Source organism: Taudactylus pleione, unplaced genomic scaffold (genome assembly GCF_031769625.1).
Source record: "Taudactylus pleione unplaced genomic scaffold, aTauple2 ptg000114l, whole genome shotgun sequence".
Taxonomy (NCBI): Eukaryota; Metazoa; Chordata; class Amphibia; order Anura; family Myobatrachidae; genus Taudactylus; species Taudactylus pleione.
Genome location: NW_028284516.1, coordinates 26,557,481 through 26,581,067, shown reverse-complemented (window position 1 = coordinate 26,581,067; position 23,587 = coordinate 26,557,481). Strand labels below are relative to the sequence as shown.

At 41.2% G+C, this 23,587-nt stretch overlaps 1 protein-coding gene across 4 annotated transcripts in view; it reads left to right on the top strand.

The window, feature by feature from the left end:
• Nucleotides 1-23,587, top strand: part of SULF1 (sulfatase 1) — a 133,713-nt gene that overhangs the window by 51,792 nt on the left and 58,334 nt on the right. For all 4 annotated transcript variants that reach the window (XM_088471478.1, XM_088471476.1, XM_088471477.1 and 1 more), the window contains 3 exons: nucleotides 7,061-7,307; nucleotides 9,351-9,590; nucleotides 11,576-11,727. In XM_088471478.1, coding sequence (XP_088327604.1) covers nucleotides 7,136-7,307; nucleotides 9,351-9,590; nucleotides 11,576-11,727 — 564 coding nt within the window. In that variant the 5' untranslated portion in view covers nucleotides 7,061-7,135. The remainder of the gene's footprint in view (nucleotides 1-7,060; nucleotides 7,308-9,350; nucleotides 9,591-11,575; nucleotides 11,728-23,587) is intronic.

Sequence of the window (23,587 nt, the reverse complement as noted above, 5' to 3'; positions counted from 1 at the left end):
AGTTTTACTGAGGTGAGTTATAAACTCTTAACTTTTCCTGTGGGAATAATATACAGTGTGTTTACTTTTAAAATGTGCGCTATGTTGTGGGAGATGTATATAAAGTGACTTATTGGCTCCTTCCTGTGAAGCCTTAACATGTTTCAATTCTGCTGAGTCTATTATATTTTATAGAGCATCAGAGGAGCCTTGGTTTGTATTGTGACCAACATATCCCGAGCTGGCTTTTTCAAGGAGAGCACAGCTAGGAGCTAGACGGTTTCTGTTAATGTCAGTGCAGGCCCAGAGCAGATCTCTGGCAGTTAATCAGGAATATATGGAAGAAAATGTTGTTTCTCTGACTTCTTCCTTTTTAGAAGTATTCATATGTAATAGAATTTAGCAGCAGTGTTTGATGTTGACCCAGCAATATGATTACCATGCTCTTAAATCTGCTTATGTTATGATAAATAAATAATTGGCCGGCTAGATTCAAAGAGGGACATTTATCAAAATCTGTGGCACACTGTACATAAAACTGTGCCGGCGACTTTGATCAATGTTTCTTGCACTTTGTCCACACTGACTTTTTTTTCCCATTCGTTTTAAAAAATGATGTGTGATGCTTCATTTTTTACATCTCGGCACTCCAATGTTGCCTGATGGCCCCTCACAAACAGCTTTGTCCTGTGCTAAGTTGGCCAGATAATCTCATAACATAACAGAACAGAACATAATAAAAACCTGCAACAGCGCAGTGTAAAAAGTTGTACATACTTCATGCTAGATGGGCCCTTGGGCTCTGCTATAATGGGGCCCTTGACAAATCCCTTGCTAATCTTTTCCTTCTGCTTCTTCTTGTTGAGAGGACCTCTTAGTCACTTTTTGAGGCAGAGCCCGCTTGCAGCTCTTCCCATATATACCCTTACTAATGTATATGCTTTCTCCTTGACTGTTTGGCCCTTAACGCAACTTGCCTCAGACTTTAGTTTATAGATACTGTATTTTTAAAAAGCCAGTTGATTGTAACATTTACTATGTTATTGGTCTGAATACTTTATTCCTATTCCCCAACCAACTCTTTTTCCCTTTTCTGTATCCCTGTCCCCCAAATATATGTTCAAGATTCTTATTAAATTGTGTGTGTCGTTTTTGTGTATGGTAAATACAGTAAAGGTGTACTCGATCAGTCAATAGATCTAATAAAGTGGCAGGTAATTCAGAGGGGAAGTATAAATGATTTGGTGATTTGGTCATGGTTATGGTCATGTTGAATTGCTGCCATTTAAGCATGGACATGTTTTGAGAAAGGGGATGAAAGGGGATGTTGCCTCCCTGATGGGAGCGCATATGGGTCGACATAGTGCGTACACACTGGCTAGATGAGTCATGCCAATCTTTCTTACAGGGCTGGACTATGAGCGATATATAGTGCTTCAATATAATTCTGTGGAAGAGCTTCCATGGAGTCTGTAGGCTATTTGCTATAGGTGGGTGGCATATTTCTATCTTGGGAAGGATCACTTGTGCGTTGTCGAATTATGCTTATTATAATGCACGTCATATAACAGTGATGAAATTAGGATATACCAGTGATGATTACAAGTACCATCTGACATGTCAGTGATATATTATATACAAGTTAAACTAAAGAACTTATAGCTAAAATATCACAGATAATGCCCAGCAAAATATACTGCTTAATACTGCTGTATGGAAATGATAGGCATGATGTACATTGCTTACCATAGAACAGTTTAATGAACACAACACCTATAAACTTCATATATGAAAACAACGGGATGTAGTTATGTGACAAATCCCGATGGCAGAATGCCGGCTAGGGATTTATGACAGGCGTCGGTATCTCGCTGGAATCCAGGACGACGCGAGGTGAGTACCCCCCTTCCGTCCTGTTAGCAGCGGAAGGGGGGGTTAGGTTTAGGGCACCCCGGGGGGACTTAGGGTTAGGCTAGGGGAAGAGGTGGTTAGGGTTAGGCAAACCTGGGGGGAGGTTAGAGTTAGGCACCTCCCTGGGAGGGTTAGGTTTAGGGTTCGGGGATGGGGGATTAGGTTTAGGCACCCCCGGGGTGGGTTAGGGTTAGGAACTAGGGGGGGAGGTTAGGGTTAGGCACCCCTAAAGGAGGGTTAGGGGGGGGAGAGGGGAGGGTTAGGGTACTTACCTCACGCTGTCAGGATTTCCATCTGTCGGGCTCACAGTGTCGGGATTTGAACCGGCATTACAATCCCATTCCGAAAACAACATACACAAACTGTGCATAGAATAGACAGCACAGATTTGCATGCCTCCTAACTTTTAACTTAATGAAAGTGGGACACAGACAGAAGGGGGTGTGGTCAGGCCACACTGAGGGTGTGGCCACATCACAATGAGGTCATGATCACTCCTCTTGTGGTGTGCCTAATGCTTCTACAGCGCTAGGCGACCCGTGTCCCTCCGTCAGTCACAGACAGAACATACACATGCCGCATATCATTTTAATCAGCTATGTCTGCTTGTGCCTCTTATTCGCATCACATTGCGAATAAGACGTATTTGCGGTGAAAATACGCACAAAAGTCACTCTCCATGAGTAAACACACACCGGACTAGGCGCGACTAGTAGGGCTGTCTAACGCGACTACAGCAACAACTACGGAGGGCACATCTGTATGCACCAGTGGCAGGCGGGTCATATTTCCCCGCTCAACAGTTGGGACAAAAGAGGCGATTGTTGGGAGGGCAAGGGGCAAGATATATGATGGTCCTACTTTTATTCTCTGAAATTGGACTGTGCTTGATAATGCAATTTACATCAAGTGGACTGAGCCAGGCTTATCATGGAGCTATAATTAATTCACAGAAATCAGTTATATAATGTTTATTTACAAATTACTTATATCACACGTCAGATTGGTATGTGACTGGACGATGATGTTTTTTCACTATCTTAGCTTGCTAATATTGGGTCACAGCATAGAACCTGCTAATTCAGCTATATATGTGATCACATGCTGGTGCTTTCATTTAATTCAAAGGTAACAGGCAGTTTCCTTACTGAGTCAAGGAACACTTTTGAGGCCCCTGAAAAAAAAGATGTTGCCCAACTCTGAGTAAAGCTGGGTACACGTTAGCCGACCTGTGTACCCAGCCGACCCACGATACAACAGACTACATATCGTGCGGTCCGAACAGACCGCATGATCTAATGGACGACTGCACGTTATGTTGTTCACCAGCCGAATCCAAATGCATGGGGTCGTTCATCAAATTGACAGGTTGAGCAGCATGTACGGCAGATCTGTCGATGCTATGAACGACCCTGCGGGTGCGCATATGGTCCAGTATAGTGCGTACACGCTTGCTGATGTCGACGATATATGTCTGCCCAATCCGCCGTATTGGGCGACATGTCATCTAATCCAATGTGTACCCACCTGAAGAGTGAAGTATAAGCCAGTAGCCTGTAGCAGATAGTAGGAGCAAGAGTTTGAATCTAGGATAAGTTTAAAAAAAAAAAAATTTTGGTCACTGGTTGCAACTCACACAGATTTTTCAGTTTCCAAAACACCAGTGCTTTTTTTTGTTATTATAAGCCAACTCTTTTTTTAGTCATATAAGGTAGCACTTCACAAACCCATCATTCCCCTTCTAACCTTAGTTAAGATAGGATTGGAATGTGAATGAGCATCGTTCCCATGTATCTAGACCTGCTTGTCTTGTATCTGGAAGCCTACAATGCCTTGCAGCAGCTCTCTCCAGTATTATATGAAGCGGTAGGAGGTTCATTGATGTGTCCAAGCAGTTTGAGAGGATTATCTTGTTTTTAATGAGTGAAACCTGGCTTTTATGTTTGAGTGAAACTTTTCAGTATTACAGCAATCTTTTTATGGCCTTCTTTGTTAATTCTGTTGAGTTGTGCTAATATTTACATTGAGAACCTTGTGAGGGCTCATGCACACAGGCACTGAAGAACAAGGGTACTGCAATTTGTCCTGCGCTTACATGTAATCTGCTGTTTTCTGCCATGGAGAAGCTCTAGGTTCCTGACACACAAACACTGTTTTTTGTTTTCATTGAATGCATCCAGCAGCAGTGCTGGTTTATTAGGATACAGTGCTGGATTAACAACAGGGCGGACGGTGTGGTCACCCAGGGGGACCCCCACACATAGCTAAATCGCCAGTGTGGGGGTAAGGTGGCATAATGTGAATATGGGAGACTACAGTGTGTTTAACACATTTGTTGCGCACTGGGAGTTTTTAAAAAATTTTATATTTTCGCTAATATATCATTTTGACAATGTTATTGTTAGAGGCCCACACAAGCTAGTTGCCCTGGGGCCCCTAAGCTTTAATATGGCTCTGCCACGAATTTAGCACCTGTTCGGAGCAGGAAATCTCAGCGCAGAGATGCCTAGTCTTATATATAGATGTAGGCGTAAAACATACATATACCATCAGCCTTAGGGCCTTAAATCTCCCAGGGCACCCGTAGCTCTTGTGTTGGCTAGTTTAGGCCCATCTGTATTAAAATAAATTGGGAATGTTTGTATGAACATTTAATTAAGTTATTCTTGCTAGTCAGCTGGGGTGAATATCAATGTTAAGAGTTGTTAGTGAACAATAAAGATTTCCTTTACAGAAATATAAATTGATAAAGAAAAACTATGTCAGTTTCATGGCCTTCCTGAATTTTAGATTATAACTTAATTAAAATGAATTTTCGCTGGAAGTTTAAGGAAGACACCATCATTTTTTTTTACCCTTTTTTTTTTTTGGCGTCAGACTGACAGAAATTACCCACACTGATTTCTAACCCACCCTGTCTAATAGTGATAGATATTCTCACTTAATTAGTTCTGCTTGCTTGTCTGATTCAGGTTAATGTTGCATGCCTAAACACTGCTTTGCTCAATGTTCCAGGTGCCAAACTGCTGATCATGTAATAAACCCTGTTCAGTTTATTTTTGTATTGAACGATGTATTTCTCATAACATTTCTCCACACTTCATATACACATGTAAAGCGTGCTAGCTGAAGCAAGAGCCAGGAATGATATACAGGTTGAGTCTCCCATATCCAAATATTCCAAAATACGGAATATTCCGAAATACGGAATTTTTTTGGCATGACTGAGATAATGAAACCTTTGATTTTTGATGGATCAATGTACACAAACTTTATCTAAGGCACAAATTATTACAAATATTGTATAAAATTACCTTCAGGCTGTGTATAAGGTGTATATGAAACATAACTGAATTCCATGTATGTACACAAACTTTGTTTGAACCACAAAATTATTGAATATATTGTATAAAATGACCTGCAGGCTGTGTGTGTAAGGTGTATATAACACATAAATGCATTCTGTGTGTATATTTGGGTCCTATTCCCAAGATATTTCATTATGGTATGCAATTATTCCAAAATACGGAATATTCCGTTATCCAAAATACCCCTGGTCCCAAGCATTTTGGATATGGGAAACTCAACCTGTACCCGATTCAGGTTGATGCAAAAGCTGCTTATAACTATTGTATTTTTTCTTTTAGCGTATCGTTTAGCAATGTGAAATAAATGTTTTCTATGAACTGACTAGCAAATACATTTAGCTAACCACCATATCCAAGACTCTCCTGTCACATCAGATTATAAATCTTCTTGAGTGACAAGCACCAAAGTATCTCTGGAGAGAAATGACGGGTTTGTAAAGACAGCAGAGAGAGACTTGGGATCATCTGGGGCTCAGTAGATTATGAATAGAGCAGAGTTTCTGCCAATGCTGATTGATGAGAAGCAGCTCTGGAACTTTGAGCTTCATACAGTGCTAAACCTGATCATCGATACTGTCACTCATTGCTAGGGTCGCAGCTTTTCAACACAGGCATAAAATTAAATTAGCAGACTTTTTTCCCGTCTTTGAGTCGTTCACATGTGATAGCTTTCCATTATACTTGTAGTTGCTTATTTTCTAAACTAAGCATTTCTTCATTTATATCTAAATCTAATTAAAACTAATTATGTAGAAAAAAAAACTCTGTTGTGCATTCTGATTTTCAATATTTGAAAATGTTTGGTTGCATCAGATGGAAGGGTTATGTCATGGACACCAAAGAAATTTAAAGTGTTTGAGGAATATTACTGAGTTCTCACAAAGGAATAATGGTGCCAAAACTGACATATGTTTGCTTTCTCTTAATGAAAATCCCTAGAACAGGGGTAGCCAACCTCGGTCCTCGAGAGCAACTAACAGTTCAGGTTTTCCAGGTCACCTAGCTGGTACACAGGTGTATTCATTACTCACTAACACATTTGAAAAGATCCACAGGTGGAGCTAATTATTTTACTTGTGATACTCGAGGACCAGGGTTGGCTACCACTGCCCTAGAATAATATCAGACTCTATTTGGCCTATGGGTTATAGCAACTTTTTCTTGTGCATTAGTTTTCTTTTGCTGATTGGGCATGCTGCGCAGTGAGCAAGAATACTCATCTTTGCAATCTTAATTGGATGCATCTCGGTTGTTTCACTTCGTCCATTAAATAGGTTTAATGGCAGCTATTTGGCGTATGCACTCCTGGGCGCGACATGGCTGTGTACCCATGCGCATGCAGAGTAGAGGCCTATTGGTATCTCTTGCACCTGACATGGGGTACTGAAGGCTGGGATTGGTGCAGTTGCAGAGATCCCTGCGGAAACTTGCATTAGCCTTCCATTCGCAGCTGGCGTATGGAATTTCGGCCGAGTTGTATGTGAATTAGAATCAGGCCGTCTATCCTCTCCTCAGAAGCAAATGTGACGTCAGCCACTGCTTCTATTTATAAATATGTGTTATACGGAGAAATCACATAAAATATATGAGAAAATATATTCTGCTAAAGAATGGTTTTCATGGTGTTTTTTTTCCCCTCTCCCCATTGTGGAAGCTATCGCTCTAGCTAATCATTGCAGATAATTATTTACTGGCCTGGTCTGGTGCAAGTCATTTATGCTTCATCTTAATGCATGTAAATTTATGCTGGTATTAATAGGCATATTAAAGCATGAAATTACTTTCTAATAATTTTGTTGCAGCCACGGGATTGCCTACATATAGCAGAAGCGACATTGGCCCCATCTGTTCGCTTTGCAGGCATCGGGAGACCGACAATGAAGTATTATTGTTTTGCCCTCGTTTTCTTACTACTGGACATGGAACTGCCTACAAGTTATTGTTCAACACTAAAAGCGACCAGATTTAGAGGACGTATACCACCGGACAGGAAAAATATTAGACCGAATATAATACTTGTTCTCACAGATGATCAGGATGTGGAGCTAGGTGAGGTGTATATTTTGAAAAAGTGTGTCCACCAGGTCTGTTCACTTACATTATGTTTTACGACAATCACGGCTAAAGAACATTTATGAAAAGGGCACCTGTTGAATTAATGATTTCATCGCCCATGTGTACAGACACTTTTGTTTTATATACTGATTTAGTTGTTTCTACTGTAGTTCTGTAGTGTTTTCTACATAGAAGTGTTTTGTATATTCCCCCAAAATATCCAGAGAAAGACCAAAATCCTTTTACTGAAAAATGTTTTTTTTTAAGGAGAAACGAATATCAAATATATTTTGTTAATGTGTAAAATGTAATAAACATAGTTAATGTTCATTTACTATATTTAAGATTTTCTATTACTATCATTGGAGAGTTCTAGTCAGTGAATATATATCAGTATACAACATATTGACCAACAAGATAGCAATGGTGAATACCATGTCAAAATAATACATGGGATCCATGCCTTTATAATACGGTCTGATGAGTAATGTTTTTGTTGTTGTATCTACAGTATATATTTGCAAAATAATAGTCCATTTTTTGTTTAGTGTGAATGCTGAAACACCATTCACTAGCAATCTCTACCATGAAATATGGTTTCAAATAATCTGCACAAAATTTCGAGCTTCTGTCATTTCCAGTATTCACCTTTCAACTGCCATTGCATTCATATAGTCCATATATGTCATAGATTTAAAGTTTTAAAATACTATTTATTTTCACAAAATTTGTATCCGTCCAAATGGGAAACTTTATTTTTTAACTTTGTATGTGTACCCAAAATATTAGTAAAAAAAGAGAAAGTGGTAATTAAACAGTTATGTAATAGAAAAATGTTACATTCTTAGACAGATTTTATCAAGACTGAGATAAATTACTTTAATTTAATTACTTTAATTTTAGGGGTAGTGGCACACCTGCCAAATATCCCCAGATCGGATTATCAGGACACTTTATTCAATGCCCCTGATAAACCCAAATTACTTGTATATGTTCACAAAACATTTCCATTAAAACTAGACCACATCCATGTTATCCACGGAAAATCTGACTGTTTAACAGGTATGCAACCTTGGGAAGATGTGACATCCAAATCTCATAGGCCAAGTTATGTTGTACTTCTTAATAGGTGATCCTTCTTATGCTGGGTACACACTTGGCAATGTATTGCTCATTCTATCAACGATTGCCGAGTATGTACATCCGATATGACTGTGAACGACGTCATTCACAGACATATCATGTTGGCCCTGTAACACAGCTGATGCCGATATATCTGAATGTGTATACGGGTGACCCACCAACTGCCCGTACACTGGCTGCAGGGACCGCCGACACTGACATCTCAACTGGGCAGGCAAATTGAAATGACCATCCAGTTGTGATATCAGACCATATATATCGATTGGCCAATTGGTAAGTGTGTATACGTAGCTTACCAATAGCCCGCTCTCTGCTGACCGATTCATCATCTAAATGGGTGCCCAGCATAAAGCAGCTAAATTGTAATGTCATTTTAAAAACCAGAATCAGTTTTCCGCAGGACCCTTTCTTTCCACAGCAACAAAATGTCATTGTAGTCCCCTCGTTCTAGAGGCTCTGACATCCCATCTTCCACTGAGTGTTACCGGACCATTACATATATCTCAGAATATATATAAACCAGAAGGTCCATAGTTCAGTCTATGAAAAACATGTTATGCTACTTTTAATACTTGGATCCTGTAAAACAAATACTGGAAGCTATTTGCACAAATTCTATTAAGCTTGGAGCAACAGGAGTCTAATAACAGTTCTGTGTTACAAGTTTCCATCAAGTAAAATAGGGTAAACGGGACACATAGGAACTTTAGTACAGTCAGACAAGTGGTAGGTAAATTGGGGAAACTGAAGGCGTATGTCTGCTTTTTGTTTCATCCCTGTGTATACACTTTTTGAAAGATAGCATTGTGATTAGGTAAAGTTATTTATTAATCTGTTTTGTTTCTTTTACACGTAAATGACTTAAACATTAGCAAAGAGTATTATTTATTTCAGGTTCGTTGCAGGTGATGAACAAGACCAGGAAAATCATGGAAGAAGGAGGTGCTCATTTTATCAATGCCTTTGTGACCACTCCCATGTGTTGTCCCTCCCGCTCGTCCATGCTAACAGGGAAATATGTCCACAACCACAACATTTACACAAACAACGAAAACTGCTCCTCTCCGTCTTGGCAAGCCATGCACGAACCCCGCACCTTTGCCGTATACCTTAATAATACAGGATACAGGACAGGTCAGAGGCATTACATCATTTACTATTGATATTGGTTTGTAAGCATCACAGTAGAAAAATATGTATTTTGTTTGATAATTATAATTTATTAGATTAATTGTCTCTAGTTTTCATTGCTGAATTGAGGCTATAATTAGCACCCAGTGAATGGGACTTACCACCTCGACTGATGGGAGCAATGCCCTCCTCAAATCGGGACCATCTCGTCAACACTGGGACAGTGGGGAGGTGTATTATAGTGAGATGCCGTTTGCCAGATACAAAATCCTGCTTGTAATTGTTATAACCAAATAATTGACAATATAATAATTTATATGATCACGTATAATAATCAATGTTAATTATTTGCAAACTGCAACTAATTCTCCCAATTGATTCTCCTGCTAAATGTAATCTAAAGTCATAAGTATTAATTTAAGCAACTTGTGCATCCACTGGGCTTGTCTGCAACTTGTCCCCCACTGTCTCCGTCTTGTCCTGAACTTTGAACCCTCCACAGAGCTTTCATTCTTGAAGAGATAACATTCATCAGTGAAATCTGCATTCTGTCATTTATTGCTTCAATGGTTCCCTTGGTACAATATTGCAAGGGGCATTTAATAGACCACTAAGTATTTTCAATGCTGAATAAAACAGGAAATTCCTTGCTAATTGCAAATGGTTTTATATGGTTTAGGCCAGCATATGTTATGATCTAAGGGTATTCATATAATATTGTATATATTTTATTGGATTTGGTCTAAAATACAAAAAAATATGGCAAAGATTCAGTCCTTGTAACATTTAGTTAAATTAGTTTTCTTTTACATAATAAGTAGGGGCTTTTACCAAAGTGTTTAGTGGTATATTTATTTAAAAAGTAACAAGCGTTTATTTATTTCAGCAGTAAAGAACTGCACTATACCTGCAAGCTAGTACTTGTTCAAGGTTGAGATATTATTATTTTTGTTTGTGATGATTTAAATGAGTAAAATGCTTGAAACCCCATTAAATCTGAAATACAGGTTACTTTATTTTAAAGACACACCAATGATATAAATATATATTCCACAGTGATCATACTTGGGAAAGTTTTGGATGTTTAATATTGTGTTTACATTTACTATTCAGAAGTAAAAGCTATGTTTATGTTATCAGTCCTTTCAAATTTATTTGGTAGTACATAATAGGTTTTCAAAGAGAACGCCTGGGAGCAAATCCCAAATAACATGACAACCCACTGGCTCTTGGGCTTGAGATAATGACCCCATGTTCAGCTGGTAACTAAAGGTTCATATTCTCTGATTGGTTACTGTTCATGACTAATCCTACCCATTGGCTACTGAGGGGAAAATTCATCAAAGCTTGGAGAGAGATAACGTGGAGAGAGATTGAAAGTACCACCCAATCAGCTCCTAACTGGCTTTTTTCAAACTCAGGGGTCTATTTACTAAGCTTTGGAGAAAGTGGACGGAAATAAAGGACCAACCAAGCAGCTCCTAACTGTCATTTTTCAAACACAGTTTGTACAGTAACAGTTAGGAGCTGATTGGTTGGTCCTTTATCTCCGTCCACTTTATCCCTCTGCAAGTTCTTAGTAAATAGACCCCTCAGCCTGTAAAATGACACTTAGAAGCTGATTGGTTGGTACTTTATCTCTCTCCATTTTATCTCTCTCCAAGTTTTGATAAATCTCCCCCTAAGTTTCCTGGTGATCAACCTGTGTCATAATAAGGAAAAGTGCTACAGTACATGAATTACATATTTATTATTACGGGATATCACATTGCACTTTCTAAGTATATAACATATACACAATTATTCACCCAATTAATCTCCTACAAAGCATACTGAGATCCAAAGTGTCATTTACCAAAAATGCTGAACAACCACCGAATAGCAGGAAATGTAACCTGATCACTATTTGACATTAATGTGCTTTTTGGCCTGTGAAGAGGAACATGTTCTTACCCCTTGCTTATAGTGTATGCTTTTCCTTTATGCAGCATTTTTTGGAAAATACCTGAATGAGTACAATGGAAGTTATATCCCCCCAGGATGGAGAGAGTGGCTGGGGTTGGTGAAGAATTCCCGCTTCTATAACTATACTATGTGCAGGAACGGATACAAGGAAAAGCATGGGTTTGAGTATGAAAAGGTATTTCATTTGGAATTGACAGTTTGTTTGGGTGAAAACACAGTCGGTGTACAGTCATACAGAAAATCACACAATCATAAAGGAAATAACATTGTGGGGTGAGATGTACCAAGCCGTGGAGAGAGGTAAAGTGGAGAAATTGCCCAAAGCAACCAGTCAGCTTCTAAATGTCATGTATCTAGCACAGTCTATTAAATGACAATTAGAAGTGGATTGGTTACTTTGGGAAACTTCTCCAGTTTATCTCTCTCCAAGACTTGATACATCTCCCCTTGTGACTGAAATAAAATAAATATATGGAGGGTTCCAATGAGATTACAGCATTCTTGCCTGCTCTCCCAAAATGTCCAGGAGACACCCTAACCTCTGGCAGTTCTCTAGGACCCTGGGAAGACTAGGCAAGTCTCCTGGAATCAGTGCCCAACTGTCCGCCCCAGTCCACGAATGAAGTGGGCAGTCCAGACTGCTTGATGACACGATTTGTGCTGAATCGCATCATCGTGACCCCTCACCTCTCTTTATAATTCCAGAATCATGTCATTGAGGTACCATGGCCCCTATACCGCCCACTCAGCTGCGCAACACCCATCGCACCACACACCTGTCTGGTCCCTCCTAGGGTGGGAAGCTGAAAAATTGGCATGTATGATTTACAGAAGCTGTAAGGAGCAGATTTTCAGTAGGAGCCACTGGGAAGGGAGGCACTCCACATACTGCCTCAGCACAGGTCATCCTTATCGTATAGATATTTCTGTGTGAGCATAACAAGTGCTCTGATCTGTGATCTTTTTTTATTTTTACTAAGTGGTAAAAACCTGTAGCAGGGAAAGTATGTGAAGAATTTATGTGAAGTGACTATGTGATATGTGACTCTTGAAGTAACCAATGACTAACCTTTAATGATACATCATACATATAGAATTGTTGGTCATCATTGTCCAGTATATCTACATAAAATCCATTGGTGTTGACAATATCAAGAACAAAGTATATTATGCAGTAATAATTTCTATAATTACATTTTATAGTAGGATCTTTACTTTAGATATAATCTAGAAATTATCTAGAAGATATCTCTTTGCTCTGCATTCTGGAATCCTTAATAATAAGTCAGGCGTAAGGGATCTCTCTTTGTGTATATAACAGCGTGACAGATGATGCCCCAAAATCTTTCCATAAAGGTCATAAATTCCAGAAAACCTCTATGTCCTTTACTGCAGGCAGGGGCATATCTATAATGGGTGCAGGGTGTGCTGTGCACATGGGCTCCTGGGTCCAATGGGGCCCACACCGTCTACCCTTCTCCCACTTATTCAATACTTACCTCTCTGGAGTCCCAGAGGTAGCAGAGCTGTACAAATCACCGGCAAAATGGCACGGCAGCCATTTGCAAGGCATTTTACGCATGTACAGTAGGGAAATTGCCGGGAAAATGGCTGCCGCACCATGTCCCCAGTGACCTGCGCATGCGCAGTAAACTCTGGCGCAGCGCTAGAGTCTGCTAGTCCACAGAGTCTTCTGCTGGGCTCAGTGTGCTGCCGGCCTCCGGGTAGAGAGGAGGTGGCCCTGGACGGAGACTGCACGCGGTCTCCTCTCTTAATATGCCCCTGACTGCAGGGGTGAATAATGGTGGCCTGGGGGTCACGTGAGGTCATCAATAATGTTCCTCTTAGTCCTTTTTTGTCCCAGATTTAATTCTGATTTTAAAGCAGCAGCATGTTGGATCTGTAGATTGGTTTAAAGTATCTTGAGACAATTTATAAGCCAGTGTCCAGTGACTAATAATCACAGGTGATTTTAACTACTATATATAATATAACTGGTATATAAGTAATGTATACAATCCTAACTGTTGATAATCCGTATATTTAGAGAGCGTGGTTCCACTGAGAAACTGAGTTGGAGTCTCTAAAATATATCACCCTGTGATGTCTGCAGTGAATTAGTTGGCTGGTATTTTTCTTAATATGTGTGGGAGTTCACTAAAACATTGCATTTCTTCTAGTTAGTAAATGAATGCACTCTCAGATATGGGGGACTGTAAACGCAGGGAAATATATAGGAAAGAGCGTACAGTTACACTTTCCTCCATATTTGCATCCTCTCTTACACTTTACGAGACCATCAATATGGGTCGTGCCTGGATTAGGAGTCTGAGTGGACCTAGGGCACACACGCATGGTAAGAAGATTAGCCGTTAGTGTTCCACCATGTGGAATCTTCACCCCCCACTCCTCTGTGGGCATTAAATTCCTGAGCTCTACTATAATTTTTTGAACAGAGCTGTATTGTATGCAATAACCAAATATTGTAAATGGGGCTGCTCGGCTACAAAAACAGGGCACTGTAAATTACTATCTGTGGATTAGTACATAGAGCCATAGAAACCATTTAGGTTTTCAATTTTATTGAGGAGATCACAAGCTGATTATTATCTGGAATAAGGTTAATATTATTATTATTAGGTCAGTTTGGTGGGTTGTTTTAGCCAGATGGGTGCACAGGCTCATATTTTTTATTAATATAAATAAGATCAGGTTGGTCTATATTGCATGTTTGATTCAAGGGTTGCATGGGAACTTGACTTTATTACCCTCTGATAACTTAAAATCATTAACCAATGTTTTTATATATTAGATTAATATATATTTAAAAACTAGCTGAAGTACCCTGGGTTGCCCGGGTTTAAATCTTGAAGTTATTAAGTTTTATTATGTGATGTCGTCCAAATACATCCAGTAAAAGGCCTAGAACAGGCTCCATTGGTCAAAGTTCTTCCCGATGCACTCCGCCGTGAGGTCTGACCGAGACCCAACGACTCCATTAGGCATCCCAGATCATTTACTGCCCCTCTGTGAAAATTTAATCCAAATCCATCCATTTGAAATATCAGAACAGGCTCCCCGGGTCAAAGTTATGCCCATCGTACACCAATGGGAGGTCTGACCGGGATCTCAACCCCCTAGTAGGTCTTCTGGAATCCAATGTTACCACTCTGTGCAGTTTTTGTCCAAATTATGTGATGTCATCCAAATCCTTCCAGTGGAAGGCCCAGAAGAGGCTCCCTGGGTGAAAGTTCTGCCTTGCGAACTCTGCCGTGAGATCCAACTGGGATCCCAACTACTCCTTTAGCCATCCCATACAAATTGCCATCCCTTTGTGAACTTTCATCCAAATCCATCCAATTGGAAAGCCCAGAACAGGCTTCCCAGGTCAAAGTTCTCCCCAGCGTCCCAGGGTCAAAGTTCTGCCCAGCATACACCAACGGAAGGTCCGACCAGAAACTTAACCCCCCTAAAACCTGGCCAGCATCCAACTGGACCACCTTGCATTGGTTTCAAATAAACAAACAAACAGACCAATGAATTTTATACAGTCAGGTGCATAAATATTGGGACATTTACAGAATTTTCATATTTTGGCCTCTATTCACCACCACAATGGCTTTGAAATGAAACAAACAAGATGTGCTTTAACTGCAAACTTTCAGATTTAATTTGAGGGTAATTACATCCAAATCAGGTGAACGGTGTAGGAATTGCAGTTTCTATATGTGCCTCCCACTTTTTAAGGGGCCAAAAGTAATGGGACTATCAACTCAAAAGCTATTTCATGGACAGGTGTGGGCTATTCCCTCGTTATTTCATTATCAATTAAGCAGGTAAAAGGTCTGGAGTTGATTCTAGGTGTGACATTTGCATTTGGAATCAGTTGCTGTCGACTCTCTATATGAGATCCAAAGAGCTGTCACTATTAGTGAAGCAAGCCATCATTAGGCTGAAAAATCAAAACAAACCCATCAGAGAGATAGCAAAAACATTAGGTGTGGCCAAATCAACTGTTTGGAACATTCTTAAAAAGAAAGAATGCACCAGAGAGCTCAGCAACACCAAAAGACCCGGAAGACCACGGAAAACAACTGTGTTGGATGACAGAAGAATTATTTCCCTGGTGAAGAAAAACCCCTTCACAACAGTTGGCCAAATCAAGAACACTCTCCAGGAGGTAGGTGTATATGTGTCAAAGTCAACAATCAAGAGAAAACTTCACAAGAGTGAATATAGAGGGTTCACCACAAGATGTAAACCATTGGTGAGCCACAAAAACAGGAAGACCAGATTACAGTTTGCCAAACAACATCTAAAAAAGCCATTACAGTTCTTGAACAACATCCTATGGACAGATGAGACAAAGATCAACTTGTACCAGAATGATGGGAAGAGAAGAGTATGGAGAAGGAAAGGAACTGCTCATGATCCAAAACATACCACCTCATCAGTGATGCATGGCGGTGGTAGTGTCATGGCGTGGGCATGTATGGCTGCCAATGGAACTGGTTCCCTTGTACTTATTGATGATGTGACTGCTGACAAAAGCAGCAGAATGAATTCTGAAGTGTTTCGGGCAATATTATATGCTCATATTCAGTCAAATGCTTCAGAACTCATTGGACGGCGCTTCACAGTGCAGATGGACAATGACCCGAAGCATACTGCAAAAGCAACCAAAGAGTTTTTTAAGGCTAAAACGTGGAATGTTATGCAATGGCCAAGCCAATCCCCTGACCTGAATCCGATTGAGCATGCATTTCACTTGATGAAGACAAAACTGAAGGGAAAATGCACCAAGAAGAAGCAGGAACTGAATAAATTTGCAGTAGAGGCCTGGCAGAGCATCACCAGGGATGAAACCCAGCGTCTGGTGATGTCTATGCGTTCCAGACTTCAGGCTGTAATTGCCTGCTAAGGATTTGCAACAAAGTATTAAAAAGTGAAAGTTAGATTTAGGATTGTTTAGTGTGTCCCATTACTTTTGGCCTCTTAAAAAGTGGGAGGCACATATAGAAACCGTTGTAATTCCTACACCATTCACCTGATTTGGATGAAATTACCCTCAAATTAAATCTGAAAGTCTGTAGTTAAAGCACATCTTGTTTGTTTCATTTCAAAGCCATTGTAGTGGTGAATAGAGGCCAAAATATGAAAATTCTATCAATGTACCAATATTTATGGACCTGTCTGTATATAAGATATTATTTCCAACTCTATTGTAGGCACCTGTAAGTAGACTTGAGCGGAACTGTGGGTGGGGTGCAGCAGAGCCCAGAGTTTCCGCTAAAGGTGGTGGCCTACGCCGATGATGTCACGGTGGTTCTCTCCTCACGGATAGAGGCCCGTGATGTGGAACATCTTATCTGTGAATACTCTGAAGCCTCGTGCTCCAGGGTAAACCATGAAAAGTGTGAAGTTTTCTGGATGGGGGAGGAGGGTGATGAATTTTGCCTTCCGGACAGCTTCCCTCGGGCCAGTCAGCAGATTAGAATTCTAGGCATAACATTTGACCATGGTGACTATGCCTCCCTAAATTGGGATAAGAAGCTTGAAGATGCTACCAAGAAGGTAGAGAGCTGGAAGAGATGGAAGTTATCTCTGAGGGAAAGGGTTGACTTGTGTAAGACTTACTTGATTCCGATTTTTTTATATGTCAGTTATGTGTGTTTTTTGCCTCAATCTATGTGGTCCAGATTGAATTCCTTGTTTTTCCTTCTTTTGTGGGGAAACGGGGTCAATATTGTCAGGAGAAACATCACCTACAGACCGAGGAAAGACGGGGGTTTAAGTATGGTAAACCCCGTTGTTTTTTTTGTAACAGCCTTTTTAAAATGTAATCTTGGGAGTTTGATTTTAGATGCTCCCCCTCAGTGGGTAGAGGGATTTAGATTCTGGATGTTCCCCTTCCTCAGGTTGTGGCTAGAGGGTGGCCAGGTGAAAAGCTTTCGGATTCGGTGTGGTTACCTCCCGATCTACGTCATCCAGAGTTTGAAAGTGATGAGGCGTTTTGGCATGGTGGTGAGTGAAGTAAAAAACTTCTCTAGAAGGGAGTTGGAGAGAAGAATTTTGCAGACTCACTTCCATGACCAGCTGTCCCTGAGGGACTGTCCGAATGATGTCGCTTCGGCCGGGTTAGCTCTGTTAAATTCACAGAGGATACCGCAGAAGTTTAGAGACATTGCTTGGCTCTCTTTTCACGGAAGACTTTATGTTGGGGAGAATCTCAGGTGGAAGAGTGTCAATGATCGTGGTTGCCCACGGGAGGAGTGTCCATGGGTGGTGGAGACGATGGACCACTTTCTGCTTGAGTGTCCCTTTAATGTAAAGGTTTATGAGGAGGTGTCAAAAGCCATTGGTATTCCGTGCCTTTCGGGGCTTAGTTACCCTGAGTGGGTTTATGGGGTAGTCAGAAGATACGGTGGATTTAATTTAGTCACGATTTATTTAGTTAGTTTAGCAGTTAGATTTCACACGTGGAGCGCACGGTGTCAGGTGTCCATAATGAAAAAGGTCCTCCCCTATAGGAATGTGGAGGGTTTGATTCTTCAAGAGGTGAGAAGGATGATGGATCTGGATAGGGAGGGGTTGGATGCTGTCGGCTGGTCTCGTCGGTGGGGCCAGTTGAAACCCCCTTGAGTGGGTGGCAAACAGTCTCTCTGAATTCCAGCTTTGGGTTTTCTTTTCTCTTTTTTCACTCCCTTGTAGATGGTTTTTTGAAGTATTTTGTTTTATTTATGGAAAGGTTTGCATACATCTGCCTGTAGGTGTTGGTGATGGGTAATATAGTTTAGGGTTTGTTGTATGATTTAGATAGTTTCCTTTTACTTGAAGTGGTTTCTAAATCCTTGCTTAGTTTTCCCTTGCAGGTGGTGGATTGTATATAGGTAGTAGGGTAGATAAGTGTTTGTATTAGTATAGGAAAAGTATAATATGAAGTAATATTATGTATTTTTTTTGCCTTTTTTATTAAGTTTTTAATTTTATGTAATTATTTATTTACATTTTATGTATTTATTATTATTATACTTGTTGCAAGTTTTAATAAAACGAAGTATGACCTGTAAGTAGACTTACAGGAGGTCTCTGCTTTTTCCAGTTCAGTCCAATGCTGTTGACATGCGACCCCCATGCTAACATGACATATCTGTGTAAAAAAAAACATATGACTGGCATCAATGTGATGAATTGGTAGTAGAATGCAAATATCGGTCTACATATACTGTGCAATGATAACTGTCTAAATTTATAACGCATCTCTGCATTAGACAACATTAGAGGACGATGTAAAACAGGGAATGATACCTACAGTAACTTCCAGACTGGTATCAAAATGTGGATTAAGGGGTAATTATAAATAGTGAACACATTCTCCTGTAGATTGCAACAATATATAGATACAAAACATAAAAGTCTGTGAAAGTGTTTCTGACGTTAATGTGATCTCATAAATTAAATTTCTTCTTGCAAGATTTGATCTCCCTTTGATGTTATTGATGTGCTTAACGCCCCCTCTCCATATTTTACCAGATGTTGCTAAATCTCCGTCATAGATGTCTACTTGGAATGTAATATTTTTAGAAAGTTTGTTGTCATTAAATAAGTTCATTTCAGTTGTGTAAATCCTGGCCCATTCTGACGTCTGGAGAAAAAGGTTTCTGAGAAACTTCAGTCAGAAGAGAAAGGAGCGGGCAACATATGGTGTCCTTTGGAACTGTAATCCCGTGATAAATGATGTTACCATGTATTTCCATCTATAAAACGCATAAACAGGACCTCAGCCTGGGCTGTTTTTCATTATGCTATGCTCGGCACTGTCAAGTCTCAGGGTATTACAATTGGAATGGATGTGTAAGAAATAACAGGGTTTTGGGAAGACTTTAACTTAGAATTCATTCCTAACAATAGCGAGGAATGTGCGCCAAGGTGACCTGCCCTCAGCTGTGAGATTTCACAGAGGCACTAACTGCTGCAGACCATGAGCCCTTTCAGTGTGATTACTGCATGCTGGGATGCCGTCAGAAAGCCATCAGCCAGTGACACAGATGTTCCAGTTATGGCATTTGACCCATGTAATGGGATTGCACATAAGATTACAAGCTTAGTTGTGCTCATCCCCTTAGGTCCTGGAAGATATATGGCTTTAAATTAATTCAGCATAACCTCTCCTTAGTGTTTCTTGATATATTATATACATGATTTAATTTTTGGTTATTATTTTTCTTTTTAGATTTATCCATAATATTAAGGTGTTTAATTTTATTTATTATTTTACCCAATCTCTTTTTACTGTTATGCTGTTTTTATTGTTGTTGTTTTTCCATCCACTTTATATATTTTTTGTATCGTGGGGGGAGTGAAATTCTTGGCAATGTAAAGTCGTGATGTTCCGCTGCACACATACCCAAGATTTACTGTAGCCCAACATCACACACTTTACTGTGCAGTCACCTATGAATTCCTCCCTTAGTTTGATGAAGTTGAATGTGTCCATTTCTAATGATATGGTTATACTGTGTGTGGAGCTTTTCCACATCTTTGATTTTTAAAGGGCGTAAACAAGGGCACTGATTCTGTTTCCTTCAGGAACTAATCATAGTGGTTACAGGTGTTCAGAAATGTAGCACTTGGACTACACTGGCCGCAAACATATTTGCAATGTAATTGTTAACAGTCCTTAAGTAGAAGTTGCAGATTATATTTTGTGGCTCATCTTCACAGTTCCAAGTTCGTGGTTCACCACTGAAATAAGCACTTGCATTAAAAGTGATGTTTTTTGCTGCAAACAGCGACATCACTTTATTGTTGAATTGGGCAGGATCCGGGAGGTTGGTCCACTCTCCCTAAACACCAGGAGAACTCTATAGAATTCGGGAGACTCCTGGACATTCCAATAGAGCAGACAAGTATCCATCTTCGCTGAAGGATTGATTTTTGCACATCTCTACCAAGTTTTATGCATCAGAGCATCCCAGTCTGGATCACTAGATATTAGATTTGAGCAAACTGCTGCTACTCTAGCAAGTAAAACTATCTTGCTCTGCAAATCACTGCACTTCCCGCTTAGCGTGTTGTCAGTGAGGTGCATTCTATCCGGTAAACATTCGGGAAGCCGGCTGCCTTAATAGCGACAGCCGGCTTCCCGACTGTCATATCCCGGCGAGGGTGAAATACCGGGCGTTTAGATGTAGACGCCTGACATTTACCCGACGCCGGGAGACCGGCGCCCGGCATCCCGATCGAAGGGATGCCGGGCACCGCGAGCGGACAGCCACGGGGGGAGAGGGTTAGGTTTAGGGTACCCGGGGGGGACTTAGGGGTATGGCACCCCCCCGGGAGGGTTAGGGTTAGGCACCCACGGGGGGGACTTAGGGTTAGGCAGCGGGGAAGGGGGGGTTAGGGTTAGGCACTTAGAGGGGGGATTAGGGTTAGGCACTTGGGGGGGAGGTTAGGGTTAGGCACCCCTAAGGAGGGTTAAGGTAAGGGGGTTAGGTTAGTTTATACTTACCTTAGGGACGATCGGGATTTCCAGCGCTGTCGGGCTTCCGCTGCCGGGAACTCTGTTTTTGTCAGCCAGGCGCTGCTGGGAATCGAACCGCCGGCCATACGGTATTTCATACCGATTCCTTCTATCCTGTGATGAGCTGACAGAGTCATGTTTCTTGCAATCAACTAGTTTGGTTGTCCACAAAATGTTTGAAACTTTCCAATTTACCATCCACATGTACCAAACACTCAGATTGTGGTAGCCTTTGCCCTTATGAATACCTTGATAATGTTTATTGTACTTCAATGATCATTTAGTTATTGTGATCACAACGGCAACATCAATGATTTGCATTCATAAATTTATAGCAAAAATCAAGGGACAGATTTAGAAAAGCCTCTTCTCCCTAAAATGATGCAGAACTGACAGTATGATTTAAGTATCCCGATCTAACAAATGCCTAATGCTGAATATAGAAGCAATATCCCTTGCGCTAGACAAACTACGCAGGATATGGCAGGATATCACAGTTCCCATTAGCCACAATTTAACAATAGTTTGGCAATGTTGTCTCTTTGTCCCTATGGATGCTTTATCGAAGGAGATGCTCCTTCCATCCAGGTAACCTTATTATTGTGACCCTTATCAGTGGCGTAACTACTGCCCCCGCAGCTCCCGCGGTGGCTTGGAGGCGCCGGGTAGCTTGGAGGCGCCGGGGGGCAGTGCTTACCCCACTCCAATTGTGAGCGCTGGCCTCTGAAGTGATCGGAGGCTAAGGAAGCCTCCAACCACTTCGGAGCACAGCAGGGCCAGATTTTTTGGGTGGGCGATAGGGGCGGTCGTCCCGGGGCCCCCACACAGAATCAGTCTGCAGAGAGTAGGTGTGCAGCTATGGCACCTGTTCCCGGACGTCAACTCACAGCCGTGCCGCTGCTCTGTAATGCAGCTGTACTGAAGCAGTGGTACGGGCAGCACTGTCGGACTCCCAACTCTCCGCTGGCTTCTCCTCCCCGCTTGATTCCCTCCTCCGTTGATGACGCCGCCGCGCTACTGACACTGGGGGATGAGACGTCATTATGTCTTTCCCACAAGATGTTGATGAGGAGCAGGATGCGGGATGCCGGGATCACAACTCAGTTGGAAAACTGTGACAACAACTCACCCTCCTTAGCAGGGGTGAGTAAAACTGTTAAGGAGTAAGAACATAATGATATATTTTATCTAAGGGATGGGGTTTGAGGGCAGAGAAAAAAATTAAATATATTATATTAAGTGTGGGGGTGAGGTGAGAGAGAATGGGGACATTGCGTGGCATAGTGCAGTTTTGGGCATTTGTCTTATTGGGGGAAGCATTGGGCATATTTCTGGGGACAATGTGGGAATAATATTTATACTGGAGGTATTGTGGGGCATCATGGGGGCACTGTGGGCATAACATTAATGCTGGAGGCATTGTGTGGCCTACTGGGGGAATAGTGTGTCATAATACTAATAATGGGGACATTGGCATAATGTGAGCACTGTGTGGTATACTGTGTGGCACTGTGCAACATACTGAGCACACTGTGTGGCATAATGTTTATACTGGGGCAGTGTGAAATAACATTGATATTTTGGACATATTGTGGCAAAGTGCCATTTTATTGGTTAAGGCCATTTCAAATTAGTTGCCCTGGGCCCCCAACAAACCTTAATCCGGCCCTGGAGGCCAGCATTCCCAGTAATGTATTGCAGTGAGGAACATGAGCGGCTGCATCTGCTGGATCAATTGATCCAGTCAGCGCGGGAGTCGGGATAGACAGCCTGGATGACATCTGCAGCCTGCACGGTGTCAGGTAAGTAGAGGGGAACAACTAAAGGCTGCACTAATTGAAGGGGCACAACTACAGGGGGCAGTGGGCACTACTTGAAGGGGCACAACTACAGAGGCACTACTTGATGGGGCACTATTCGAAGGGTCACAACTACAAGGGGCAATACTTTAAGGGACAAAGCTACAGGGGGCACTGCATATGGACAAAGCTACAGGGGACCCTGGATAATGACTACTACTACAGGGGGCCCTGGATAATGGGTACTACTACAGGGGGTATTGCATAAGGGGCACTGTTACAGGGGGCATTGCATATGGGGCACAACTACAGGGGGCACTGTATAAGGGGCACTAATTTAATAGGTTATAAACTTTGTTCCCAATAATCTGGTTTTACATGGACTTAAAAACTGTGTAACCTGTCTTGAGCTGAGGAGACAGACTGAGAGGAGGGTTGATGAAGTAGATCTGTCTGGGTGGTATGTAATGGGCATTATTGTGTGGCATAAAGTGTAATGGGCATTACTGTGTGCACAATGTGCTATTAAGGGCATTACTGTGTTGCATTATGTGTTATAAGGGGAATAATGTATAAGGGGCATTACTGTGTGGCATAATGTGCTATGTGGTATAATGTGAAATAGAGGCTTTACGACATGGCATAATTTGTTATAAGGCATTACTGTTTGGCATGTGTAAGGTGCATTGCTGTGTGGCATAATGTGTTGTAAG